Below are 14123 nucleotides of genomic sequence, written 5' to 3'. Positions count from 1 at the left end.
CACTTTCTGCAGTTTTTAAGGCAGAACTCCTACAGGTCTGTACCCCTTTTAAATGATGGATTTCCCGACGTCTGGAATTAGGTGCAAAGAGCAGGGCTGTGACACTGAGTGACTGACTTCTCCGGGACCATAACGAAGGGGTATATTTCTCAGGGGATTACAGCACAGCTGAGGTATGTGCTCCAACACTTGCATGGGACCACTGATTTTAGTAAAAATGGACGGTACAGTTAGAGTGATTCTCAGGGCCAAATCTGTTGTGTTGTCTGGTTTCTGGGGGGGGAAAAAAAGAGCCTTTGAGAGGTGTGAAAACATCTCAAACTTTTCAATCTGAATGGACTTTTCAATCAGTACTTCTTTTCCCATCTCTCACCTCCTTCCTTGATGTTGAAACAGTAATGCCAGCAGCATGGCATGTTGTCACAGGTCTCATGCTACCATGTGAATTGCCAAAGAAAAGCTGAGCTATTGATCCAGCAGTAATTTGTTGTCAAAATGATGATGCCTGTTCCAGCAGATGAGGAGTGTTAATCATTTGACTTGATGAATATCATTGGGAAGAAGTGACAATGCTCAAAGCACCACAGCTGACCTCCTGCATTTTTCCTGCCTCACGTTATGTTCTTGATCTTTGCTGGCCTACCAATTAGCGTTCAAGTTATCCATTAAGGTGCAGCTCTGGAAAAGTTCTGTTTAAAATAAACAACAACTTATATTGGTGAGTAACTCATCAACTATGCAGCAGGCTGATTCTGAGTGCCTGGCAGAGAAACACACACATTTTGTGCTGTATCTGATAAAAGATCTATAATGTGCTAACACAAACCTATCATGTAGCACCTGTGACTAACAGATTGTGATATCAAAGTCTTGATGCCTAAGTGCTCCTGTAAATGCATTAAACTTTTAGCGGCAGGAACTGTAGCCTGCCAGTGACAAGGAGCTGATACGGTATTTCAGTAAAAGTTGATAAGTGTTATTTCTCTAAGAAGAAAAGAAAATTCCTACGTTCTTAGGAACCACTGGGCAGCTTGTGTCTTGATGGGACACTGCAATTCAGAGAGCAGGAATAAGGAAACACGTGGATTCTATGGAAGTATGAAACATTTAAGGACAGTTCCGTATTTTACTGGAGCTGAAGTTCCTTTCAGTATACTCTCATTCTGCGTTTCACTTTGGGCATCTGCCTGCTCACCTGAAACCAGCAGCACCCACACAGGGCACGTTTAACTCCATGTACCACTGATGGAAGCAAGAAAGGCAGTACAGGCCAGACACGCTCTGCTTCTCACCTGTGGCAGAACAAGGCTGTTGGAAGACTCTGTACGGGTGGGGAGAGATGTGGGAAGCTGTCTATAATGCCTTGGAGATGAGACGTATGTGTCTGAACAGGGATGGGGAAACGAGGTGCATGGGAGCAGGAATCCTAGGCACAGTGCACGGTCTAACACAGCTCAGAAAGAGTTCTTTAGAGAAAATAAGCAGTGGATGTTAGCATGGACCTGGGAGGCAAGAGGTTCTGGCTGCTGCACCATTCGTGGCATGTCTTCAGCCTAACGGCACAAATCAGCCTGCTGAAGCTCCCTGTGCTGTAAAGCAACATGTTCTGGCCATCAGAGAAACTTGATCTGCTTCTGACCTCCTGTTAGAAAAGCCAAACTGTGCCGTGGCTGGAGGTTTGTCTGGTTGTGCAATGTTCCTGCTGTCTGCAGATATTAAGTTCAATGGAGGAAAAAAAAGGCACCGGTGCCTGCTGATAGAAGTGTCAAGGTATGTAATGAAGCTGCCACACAAGCAGGTACAATCTTCATGGCTGTGTGAGTGGGCTGTCTGTTTTTTGCTTTACACACTGAGAATTGGAGGGCAACACAATGTCACATCTGGGAAATACTGAGTAAATATAATTGGCAGGGATCCTGGATGCAGACCTCCTCTAGTTCGAAGAAATTGAGACGTTTCCTTGTTTTTGTCTTTCGTAAATGGGTATATGAGTATCCAACCAATTCAGCTTAAGGAAGTTAATAAAGATCACGAAATTCCTGTGCCTACTTACGATCCAGGCAGTGAAAGCTGCCCACTACAGCAAGCCACAGAAAAGTAATGCTGGAGTTTTATTTGATATTGATTGCTCCAGGTCTGAAATTGAATGTTTTCCCAGAAAAAAATGATTTTTTTCCTTTATTTTGTATGAAACATGGTTCTCATGTTTTTCATATTTTCTACAGTCAATACTTTGAATCATTGGCAGTAATGTAGAACAGTCACTGCAAACTTCTCTGCGCTCTGACTTAGCGTGTGATGTTGAATTTGATGAGCCCATAGACCTTTTGCCTGAGGACAGATCGGATGTACTCCGCATCACTGATGCTGGGACATACTGCACAGATTTTCTTTTCTAGGTAGTGCCAGACAGCAACAGTGTTCAGGGCATGAAGAAGACATACAGAACACACTCTAGGATCTCCCTTATACCACTCTCTGGTGTTTCCAAGATACAATTCTGAACAGACTCTGAAATTAAACTCATCTGATCTATGCCTGAGTGAGTCTTCCTGACTTGCAAGACATAAATAAAAGGTTCTTAGTGAATATGGAGAAGTTTTCTTGCATGTCGAGAATCTTTTAAAAAAACAGCCTGTTCCAGATTGACTAAGGTAGTTACTGAAACAGCTTGGACCAGTTGCCTGCATATGATCCTTCCCTAACCAGCACTGGGGAGAGACGTGGCACTAGTAAGTTAGAGGTCACTGCCACTGCAAGGAGAAGGCTCCAGAATAGGATCTCAGCTCCACAGCTGCATAGAAATTGCTCAGAAATTATTTTCAGACAGTCCCATAGATAGTGGCATGAGAATGAACAGTGCTAGCCTGAGTGGTGTAGTAAGCAATCATGAGGCTGACTTTAATAGCATCTTTACTATCAAAGACGTGTCCAGCAGTCTAACAGGGAACTCTCTAGCTTACTGTAGGTTCATATAATATTATCAACTCCATGAGACCCTGGAACTGTAAATATGTCTTTCAGGCATGCAGTGAAAGTGTGATTATTAACTCCTTAAGGTTTTTTGCACTGAAAGACTCGTTTGGTTCCTGGGGTTTTCAAGGCGAAGACATGCTCAGGGCAGAGCAGCAGGGTGCAGCTGGGGTGGGAGAAGGTGGGTTCCCACAGCACGAAAGGCCACATCCATCCTTCTGTGGAAGGACCACAGAGCTCAGCCCATTCTGAAAATGGGTGCAGTGCTGTAAGTTGGCCAAGACCACAACTGAAGCAGAGCTAATTGTCCCCTCAGAAATCTCAAGGAGTACAAACACCTACCTCTCTTGGGGTTACTGTCCTCCAGAGACCAAACTAACTTGAGGAAATACAAGTACCAGGAAGACCTAAGTAAAGAAACTAAGAGGATACTCTGAATTTACATTTTAAACATTTTTTCCATGCCACACTGTAGAAATACAATGGGATTAAAATTGGCAAATACCATCCATATGCTACCCTACAAAAGGACTGACAGAGCACAATGTGAATATTACTCCTGGCCCGAATCAGAGAATGCATTAAAAAATGCATAAGTAGGATACTGATATATATTAACTCCATCTGATTATGGAATTAAAAAGCTTATACCTGTAATTATGGCTTAACCCCTTTACCAGCAGACCTGCCACAGAACTGAACAGAGGCCAGCTTTATACCGGAGTTCAAAGCCGGTATGATGTTGCCTTATTTTCTTACTAACATCATCTTTATCCTCTCTTGCCCTTCTTCTCAGTTAACAAGAGTTATGTACTGAAAGTGCTGAGATAAAGTAATGGTAAGGAGGATACCGCAAAAGGTATTTGAAAAGCAGAAGTAATTTACTACATGTCTGCTTTGTTTTACTTCCTAAGCCTTCCTGTTGTGAGAGGAAATTCATCTTTTCTGGCAGACTCCAGCCTTTTTAGGCCTGAGAGCTCCCCAGGAGCTTTCGAGTGCAGGTAAATGGATGTGAGACTCAAGGAGTACAGTACAAGAACATGGAATTAATGTTGGGTTTTGCTTTGGCTGTCACGTCTGACGTACAAGGAGAGTGCTATATCCTCGCTTGCAAGAAGTATCTAGATGTAAAAAACACAAGGCTGCGTCCTCTGCTCATTACCATGGGCCTGAAATGCCAGGAATGGAAAGGTCGTGCTGCTGGTGGGTGAAGCACAGAGGACTTACGCCCATAAAGTCTCCGCATGAGGCAGATGTCAGGGTGCCCTGAGCCCTGGGTCCCTGCGAAGTAGGAGCTCAGAGGAAGGGCTGTGGCTGGACAATAGGTGCAGCCTGTATTCTGCACGCAGCGGAGACCCCGAGAGTAGGCACAGGGGAAGCATCCACTGCCTAATCTAAATAGCACACAGAGTGGTTTTGTCCTCTTCTGTTCTCCTGCCAGTTTGCACATATGTTCTGAGTATACAGCCTGCCCTCCAAAGACCACTTACAGGGGCAATCACAGGGAAGCAAAGCAGGAAGAAAGTATCCAAAAAGGGAATTTGTTCAAGAGAAAAAAATGGAGACAGATGTAGAGTGACTAGTCACGGCTGGCGGTAAATAACCCTCTGCCTGGAGTGCTCTCTAAGAGGAGTTCACATATTCCATTTCATATTTCCTTTCTAGGAAGTCAAATCTTTGTTTTCCTGGCATTTGTTCCTTTTTTTTTTTCTTTCCCTATATATATTTTTTCCTGCTGTATGGTGCGAAATTGTTTTCTCCTTTTCTGTTTCGTTTCTATGCTGTGTTCTTTTCAAGTGTGACATTTCTCCAGCCACCCTCTCACGCAGACCTCAGCTCCCTGCACTGTCCCAGGCAGCATTTTCTGCTATAACCCCCTCCTACCCTCCGTGCCTTGAGCACTGCCCTCTTCCTCTATTCGTTCACCAACACACAGAGGTCTCCACACCTGCTCCAGCATTTCAGTCCCCACTTTTTCTCACGTGCACACCTCAGAATTAAGCAAATGCAAGACACATCGACAGAATATTCATCCTCTCACTCCCATAAACCTGTCAAGGCACATAGGCCAAGAAGCTATCTCTGCATAAATCTAAATCTCCTGCGAGGAAGCAATCTACTCAGAGGTAATAAAGCCAAAGGATATATTATTATCTTTGGTGTGGATCCTACTGGGCTGGGAGGTTGGCTGCTGGCTCCTCGCTCTGAACTTTCCTTCCCCGCCGGAGCAGCTAGCCCACAGACACGTCTAAGCTTCCTTTCCTTGCTCTGATTTCCTCCTCCCGTTGTTTGGCTGGTAACCCAAAGGACGGGGCTCAGTTCTGGGGTTTGGGAACCTGGCTTACGCTGCTCTGCCAGCACAGGACAGAACTTTTAGCTTGCCGTCAGAAGCAGCATCCTTCTGCACTGCTGATACCTGCATTATCCCACGCAGCACGGAGTGAACCACATAGAAGAAATGCCAAGTGGAACAAAAAGATGGGTTTAGTCTTTAAACTGCTGTGAATTTCACTGAGAAAAAAAAAAAAAGACACTGAAGAAACTCTACTGTATGTTAAAAATGTGCCACCACTTTTGGTTGTAGATTAATTAAACAGCAAGGCCTTTCTCTGGACAGGAGAGACATTGGAAAGGAGGGATCTGAAACAGAGCAGGGGCTTCACCCCTCTCAGAGAGGAGCACTGTGGCAAGACACCAGGTAACAGGATGTTAGCACCATTTGTAAGGCTTTCAGATGACCAGTATTTCTAGGCAGATGCCCCACTGAACGTCATAACACATTTGATACTTATGGAAATAAAGCAGCCATGTCAAATACGAAGGAGCAGACATCAGCATCGGACCCGGGTGTGGTTGCCGAGGAAAGGCAAGGCACTGTGCACAGCTTCCAGGCACGATGCGTCCCCCTCTGCTATTTAGGGGGGGGCCCTTTGTTCCAGTGACATACCGCCGATGCCTTGGCATGAAAGGACACCAGAACTGTTTTGTCCTTCACCACTGATGAGCTGGGGTTTGGGTAATTTTCCTGCCAGCCGTGCTCTTGCAGGTTTTACAGAGAAGCTGAGGCAATGAATTCACAGGAGAGGCTGCTGGAAAGCCAGAGCAGAAGGCTCAGGGTGGGGCTGAGTGGCTATAGCATGAAGATTGAAAGTGCATCCCACGCAGGCAGGATAAAGCTCTTTTTCTTCTCCACTGCAACAGTGATAGATAGCTTGATGAATCTGAGCTATATCTAGTTGGTACCTGGCTTGAGTCCCTCATGTTGCAAGGTGATTTTCTGCCATTTTACAGGCATGCCTAGACAGAACCAGGGATTTCTTGTAATAAATGAGGAAGGTCATGAGGAAAGAAGTACCTTCCTTCTCCTTCTCCTTCTCCTTCTCCTTCTCCTTCTCCTTCTCCTTCTCCTTCTCCTTCTCCTTCTCCTTCTCCTTCTCCTTCTCCTTCTCCTTCTCCTTCTCCTTCTCCTTCTCCTTCTCCTTCTCCTTCTCCTTCTCCTTCTCCTTCTCCTTCTCCTTCTCCTTCTCCTTCTCCTTCTCCTTCTCCTTCTCCTTCTCCTTCTCCTTCTCCTTCTCCTTCTCCTTCTCCTTCTCCTTCTCCTTCTCCTTCTCCTTCTCCTTCTCCTTCTCCTTCTCCTTCTCCTTCTCCTTCTCCTTCTCCTTCTCCTTCTCCTTCTCTTCTCTTCTCTTCTCTTCTCTTCTCTTCTCTTCTCTTCTCTTCTCTTCTCTTCTCATTTTTCTCTTTACTCTGCTGTTCGCTCCTCTCCTCTACGTTCCTCTCCTCTCCTCTTCACTCCTTTCCCTATCTGAGAACCTCAGGAAGTTTGACATGGGCAGTTGTGCTTAAATTCCCCATCCCACTTGTGCACGCAGGGCTTTAGGTACTTCTCTTGCCCAGCTTAGCACTCCAGTGCCACTATCTGGACAGGACTTGGATGAGACCAAGGTTATGAACACATGCGGGGAAAATCACCAGAAGTGACAGCAAAATTAATAGCCAGCCTCTGGCTGCTGTATAAATGAAGAACATTTGTCATTAATAAAGAGGACCCCAGACTTTGGGGGAAGCTAGCCTTCAGTCTGACCGTGATGTCGAAGCAGTGAACCAGTCAGCTTTGAGCCATCTGTGCCTGAGAGGAGGTTGCGATCTCTCCTTCCGATGGGCGCTGAGCTTTTGTTCGTGCTTCTGCTGCTCCGTGAGCAGAGTAGCTCAGTGCAAGGTGAAGCTCTGCCTTACATCATCTGGAGACTGGTGCGGATGGAGGAAACAGTCCCCAGCATCTACGGAGCAGGACACCTCGCTGAAAACACCAGAGCCCTGGGGACCACGGTGGCAAGGCAGTCACAGGGAGCCTGGCACTTGTCTGCCTGCAGGTCCACCCTCTCCTCCTGCCAAAGTGCCACATCTGCACTCAATAAGGGCCCACAAGCTGGCTCCTCCTCATTAGAGGAGAGAGGGCAGCTGGCAGGGGATCCTCCAAGGGCTCCCAGACGCGGGAATCAGTCCCCTCCCAGTCTGGAATAGCCCAAATTTGGTGACTTTCTGGGCATGCTGTAAAGGACAGCTGTTTGACAGGGTCTCCAGAGAAAGCTGTGGGTATGTTTCCTACATGATGAAGGATATAGGTGGCTGGCCAAGTGCCCACAGCACTGATTTTAATGCCGTTCAGGTTGAATTTACTTTTCTATGCCGTACAGTTCATTATACACAGTGCCCTGGACAAGCATGTGTTGTTTCAAAACAAACCAAAAACATACTAATTTAAATCCAAACAAACAAGAAAGGAAAAAAGCATGTATTGCGAAAGACCCTTTGGGCTGTTTAGAGGGCCTTCTCAAACACTGGGAGGCTTCTCAAGCACTGGGAGATGAAAGTACTGACTGTGTTTATCTAACAAATAAAACTTTTGTTATTTTTATTGGCAATAAATATGTGAATATTTAGCTGTAACCAAAATCAAGACATCAGCTTTACCTCTATATATAGCACTGGCCCAGAAAAATATTTTCAATAGTATTAAGCACCCAGATGATCTCAAGATAAGTGACCAACAGACAGTTAAATACATAATGTAACATAGCCCAAAAGATAACCAGCAAGAAAGATCACACATAAAAATTAACTGAGAAGGGGCAGAAGAGCTACTTCCTAAAGCTTATGAAGTTTAATATGCAGTGATAACTATTTTGATATGAATCCTCCAATTGCACTACAGATGACATTGTAAGTCTCTTAAAAGTCATTACTAAGTGATCTTGAGTGTCGTAGAATGCCTGAAAAGTCCTTCTACCTTACATAAGTTTCGGGATATTTATTTAAATAGTATAACTGTAGGGAACACCCCAAACAGGTACTGCTTTTTGCTAAGCAAATGTCACTGCTATCCCAGAACTGAATCCGGACATTTTGACAGAAACAGACAGTGTATCTTTTGCTGCATTATTTAAATACTTAAGATATTTGGCAAAAATACAGAAGTGACACACTACAGAAACATTTACAGCTGCAGGAGCAATAAAACCTCTACAGTATTTTCACTAGACTGACCTTTTCTCAGAAGAAGTTACAAGATTTTTATAATAGAGCACCTTTCTATACAGCATTCAGTGTACTCTGATAACAAAACGAGCAACTGGAGATAATTTTCTCGGGCTCCTGAAAGCCGTGGCTTACCTGGCTCCACTTCATGCCATCCACTTGACTGGCTGCCACTTCCTGGAGAGCGCCCTTGGCTTGTATAAAACGGCTCCTCACCAGGACTGTCCATTTCATCCTCCACAGATTTGAGACGTTTTGTAGAGCTGAAGAAGTAAAAACACATATTAACTACTATATATATGGAAAAGAACAAAGGCGCATCTTTTGGGACATACCTTGCTAGCACTGCTTGAGACTAACCTGCCTATGGAAATTACAACCTCTCAACAAACCGAACCCCTAAACATGCCTTAATTTAACTAGAAGACAGTTTAACTTTTAGGCTTTTATAGGGCAAAAAAGCAGGACATTTTCCAAAGCACAGAGAGGTCAATAAAATAATTTAATTTGTGTGGCATTATTTTTGCAATTTGAATGAATACAGTAATAACATGCAAGACATTTTAACTGGCAGATTTTTGCACAGCTTAGTCTGAAAGGCGTATTATTTATCAGCTCAAACTTGTATTTTCAGTCTTTTAACTGTAGCTGTTAAATTAATCTAGACTTCAGTCCCATAAGAAGTATAGACAAATGAAAGATGGAAGAATCCATTCGTGGTTCAAATGTTCCCATTATCATACAAGTACAAGCATTTTACCCTGTAACTGTATAAAAAAGCCACCACCAGGTACCTCTGACCCATGTCAGTACTAAAGGACTCCCTTGTCATCTATCACACCTCCCTTACCAACAGCTCAGGAGACAGAAGAGCCCTTCCAGTGGTCTCTGATGGTCAGTGACTCAGAGTCCAACAGTTTGGTAGGGAGAGGATCCCAAAGCCAAAGACACTCAGGTTGGCTCTGTTTTCTATAATGAGTTGTACAGACTGCGTGGGGACATTACTGAGAATTTCTCTTTTAAGTACTTTTCCAAGGCTGGGTAAGCTCACTTTTTACCCCAGATCTGTATTCTATTAATCTTTAAGGCATTCAAGAACAGGCTCCTCTGTACAGGGGGAACATATTTAAAAGACATCAAATATTCCAATTTCTGCTGGTCTAAAACTTTCAGTCTCTGTGCAGCTCTTCTCCCGAAGCTCTGCACAGGTATTCAAAATCAGTTTGTGAGAAACAGGAAGAATAATTTTTGTGGTATGTGCGGAATGCAGGTTTGGCCATTCCGTAATTTAGAGAATTGTTATGTGTCAATAGGGGAAATTGTGTGCATACAATATAATTACCGCCTGATAATTCCGCTGACTCTGTGTATTTAAGGAATATTTTTTTTTTCTGACTGGGAACAGCCTAATGAGAGGAAAACAAACATATCACCAAGTTATTAACTACCCATGCTGTTTATAATTGTGTCCTTATCACTGCTAGCTATTTGCAGAAGAACAGACGAGTAACAACTGAACTCTTAAGTAACTGATAACCTCACTTTTTTGTGTCTGGATTCACAACCAAACTCTACCTGAGAATGTGCTAGTGATGAGCACTGTAAATGGGGTGCACAGTTTATATGCAAAGAAGAAAGAGGACAGTTTTTAACTGATGTGTAATGGGAACTGTAGTCACCAAACTTCATAATGTGCACTAACTGAATGTTCTTCCAGTTACTGCCAGCTGTAAGAAACTGTGGCTAAGAGCCTCCCTCTAAAGATTTTCTTTTTAGAAAATAAAAAAACAGCCAAATTCAAACTATAGAGCTTTTCTACATGTGTACTTGCTTACTGCAGACTGAGATAAAAATGTCAAACAACCCTGGGCTGAAGTTAGACTTTCTTGTCATGTCTTTGAAATAAGTGATCTATTTTGGCCGTGGGGGAAGAAAAATCAGTCCGTTTCTTTAATAGTGTTCAAAACTACCAGAGTGACTGGGCTTGTTTATAAATCTAATCTCATGGATGCTTAAAGTAAGAGGGTAAAGAATAAAAAATATCCTTGTCTGGCAGTTGGTATCTAAGCCAAAATCAAAATGAAACTGGGTAGTCATCTGCATTAACAACTCACAGTTTTCAAATCGTTGAGTCACAAATTTCTAAATGCTATATGAAAACCAGAATGCATTAAAGACTAAGATCCTAAAACTGTATTAGTCTCACAGATAACACTTTTTAAGATAAAGAATGCATGTAAGTCTATCTTAAGATTTTCCTGTCAGGACAAAGTAGCTCATCTCAATAAGCTCCCAATTCTCTTCTGCCACCACTAAAACTCCAGCAATTCCCATGGAACTTCTCCTGATACACCAAGACATGAGCCAGAAGTTATACAAGGCAATGCAACTGATTTTCTTCAAAGTTTGTATATATAAAAAGAACTTTAACAGCAATCCAGTTGAACATTCGGCTCTGTGAATCTGAAGCAGCTCCCCATCCTGAGGCCCCCAAACAACTTGTCAAATAATTTAGTGGTTACTTTCCCTGATGAGTAATGATGCTTGCCTGGGTTTCCAAGTAACTTGGCAGTAGGCAAAGATTAAATTACCTGGTAGAGGATGTGCTAGGTAAAGACCTCCTCATTGCTCCTGGGCTCATGCTGTAGTATGAAGAACTTTCCAAATCTGAGAGGGAGAAATTAGGGCCTGTTCCTGCAGCTATTGGTGCTGGGGAAACAAAAAAAAAATGAAGTCAGTAACTCAAGTGAATAAGGCATGAACTGTACTTCAAAATCACTTTCTTATTCCTCAATAATGTATTTATTTTCACAATAAGCATAGGTAGAATGTGGAAATTGAGAAATGCTAATGGAAACGGGCACTGCAATCAAGCAAATGTTAATTTCATCAAGAATATAGTGTTCCATAGACTCTTTCTTCTATTCCTCCAATGATATTCTTTCTTTAAAAAATCAAACAATTATGACACACTTTTATTCAATTTAATTAAGCACTGCTTTTCTATTAATATCAGTCTAACACTTAATGAAACTTGTTGCGTTTGTTTTTAGGACAACATTGCATTTACTGGCATAGTTACAAATAGGCTGCATCATCCCTGTAGTGTGCTTGGCATAATCTATAAGCAGTATAGGCAGGGAAACACACACCTCAGGACCTCTGGTACGTACGTGATGTACATCCCCAAGCACAGAGGTTACAAATGCTCCTTGGAGAAAGTACAAGCACAGATGAAAAACCCAAGTTCTCTTCTGCCTGCGAGCATCTGAATTTTCCTCTGGCCTCTCCTCCAGCTAAATCACAGCTAGACATTTGTCTCAAAAAATGTTATCCAGCGATTACTTTTCACTGCTCACCTCTCACTACCTTACCCAGCACCTAAATTTTATTGTAAGGGATATGAATAGCATTAATTTCCATGTCCTAAAGCCTTGGTTTTACATTAAAATATTATGAGTTCCTGCACGCCCTAAAGTTTTCAGGCACAAGCCTATGAACTCCATGTGCTGTATTCTTCTGGGAACAGAGCAGCTTAACGTTAAAGTTAAATGCATTAAAAGATAATGCATTTCACAAAAACATGCAACTATATGGCATGTGGTCCCATAGCCAGTGTTGCTGTTCCAGCGCTATTTGCAGGACAAAGCAACTTAGGGAGCTGACAATTACAGATCATGATTTTCTCTCACATTTCAGAGACATCTGAAAAAGGACATACTACACAATAAAAAGCACAAGTTTGGCCTGGAACGTATTGTCTGAGAGCCCCGATTCACAGCAACAAAGGCGAAGCAGTCTCAATGCCACACAAGGATGCTGAGCCAAGTTTAATCTTTGGTCTGAGAATCTGGCCCTTTTTCAAAGACGAAAAAATCTTTCACTCCGACGGGGCAGGAGTGAGGAAATGAAGACAGGATAGCTCCTATCGCCCAGCTAACATGTCTGGGCTGAAATGCAGGCCTTCTGGGAGTGCTGCCATTGACTGTAATGGGGCCAGTATTTCACCCCAAGACTTAAGGAGCTCACAGTGTCAGATCTGACAGAGGAATAATGTAGCTTTGCAGCTGCCTCATCATCCCCACAAGACAATTAGTTGTTGTTTGGCAAGGATCTTTTAAGAACGTCATTGAGACAGCAAGGGAACAGCCTGGATAGCCATGGACTTTTAAAAGCATGGGACGGAAAATACACAACACTATTAAAACTTGAGAAAATCTGGAATGATCATTAAAAGGAACGAAGCTGGGAAGTAATTTATGACAAGAACGCTCAAATCCTTTGTTATCTTCCCTTAACTATCATACGCTTCCTGTACACTGGGTATATGAGAGGGTGTGTTAACACAAAGAAAGAAAAATTAAGCACAGTAAAATTAACTCGTTTTATCAATTTGTGCTTTCTGCAACAGTTTCCTGACAGCAACTACAAGAGGCTGTAAAACTGATGAATTTGCATGGAAAAAGAAAACGGTGTAAGTAATTTGTGTAAAAGGTAACACGGACATGGACTGCTATAATTCAGACACCCTGCAGATAGCAGACTGCTGCAGTGTGAGCAGTTATGGGTTAGAAAAATGACCACACTGCAGTCAGTCTGACTTGAATGGAAATCAATCATAAAGGTACTCTCTGCAGCATCTACTCCACAGTTTTCAGCAACTTCCTTGCCAAACAGATTTCTGCTCTGCAAACCCTTTGCTGATCAGTTCCTCTGCACCCTCTACCTACCGAAGCCTAACTTACAGGTTAAGCACACTATTTTCCAAACAGGAACATAAAAAGGCAAGCACCAAATTAAAGCACTATTTCTTTTCTTTCTGAGGCACAATGAATTTCCTAACCACTACAAGATTTATGAAGCAGCTTTATTCCAAACAGATACAGAAGAAAAAATAGTATCTGGATAATGCTTTTGTTCTTCCTTTGCCTCCCTGTTACTCCCCCTCTCCCCAAATCCAAGACAAAGCTGCTCAAACATTTGAATTGGCCCTACATGAAAATTAAATGTACCTCCAGAACAGGGGTGGAGGAGGAACTGGGTGTTGCTAATCCTGTATAAACTCAGCACAAAGTAGCAACTGCTAATCAGAGACTGATTTCTGCCCCTGCAGCAAACACGAAGGATGCTTTCTTTGTTACAGGCCAAACCACCTCACCACAGCAAGAGCCTGTTTGCAACCAGAGGGTTACAGAACAAACCCCACCTCTATGAAACAGCAACAGATGTCCCCAGCAGTGGCTGAAGTGGCTAGATGGCCCACAGCAGCTGAATGCTGGAAAGTCCCATGGCAGTTCCTAGATGAACTGCGATCCTGCCACAACCAACTCGAGGCCACTGACCCTAGAAGCGCCGTGACAAGCTTTGCACAGGGTCAAGCTGTTCTCGAATCCTTTCTCCTGCATATTGGATTCCTGTCTTTCAGCCTTGGGGGAGCTGAGCTGCACCTCATGCCTTCTGCGTGGGGTTTCAGCTGCAGGCTGCCTGGCTGCTCCAGTAGCTCCTGTGCTTTTTTTGGTGTGAGGCACCTCCAGGAGGCATCTCAGCCTGCTTCGAATGGTTTTTCACACCGCCTTTGGTCTTTGAACAGGACTGGGAATGTGCTGTGGCCC

General features: G+C 43.3%; 1 protein-coding gene across 11 annotated transcripts in view; it reads right to left on the bottom strand.

The window, feature by feature from the left end:
- NFIA (nuclear factor I A) overlaps positions 1–14123 on the bottom strand; it is a 371189-nt gene that overhangs the window by 70249 nt on the left and 286817 nt on the right. For all 11 annotated transcript variants that reach the window (XM_038183079.2, XM_072041916.1, XM_038183083.2 and 8 more), the window contains 2 exons: positions 11103–11220; positions 8647–8774 (listed from right to left, as the gene is read on the bottom strand). In XM_038183079.2, coding sequence (XP_038039007.1) covers positions 8647–8774; positions 11103–11220 — 246 coding nt within the window. The remainder of the gene's footprint in view (positions 1–8646; positions 8775–11102; positions 11221–14123) is intronic.

The sequence above is a fragment of the Anas platyrhynchos genome, chromosome 8, assembly GCF_047663525.1.
Source record: "Anas platyrhynchos isolate ZD024472 breed Pekin duck chromosome 8, IASCAAS_PekinDuck_T2T, whole genome shotgun sequence".
NCBI lineage: Eukaryota > Metazoa > Chordata > Aves > Anseriformes > Anatidae > Anas > Anas platyrhynchos.
Note: the sequence above shows the minus strand (reverse complement) of the source record. Positions and strands in the feature narration are given on the sequence as shown.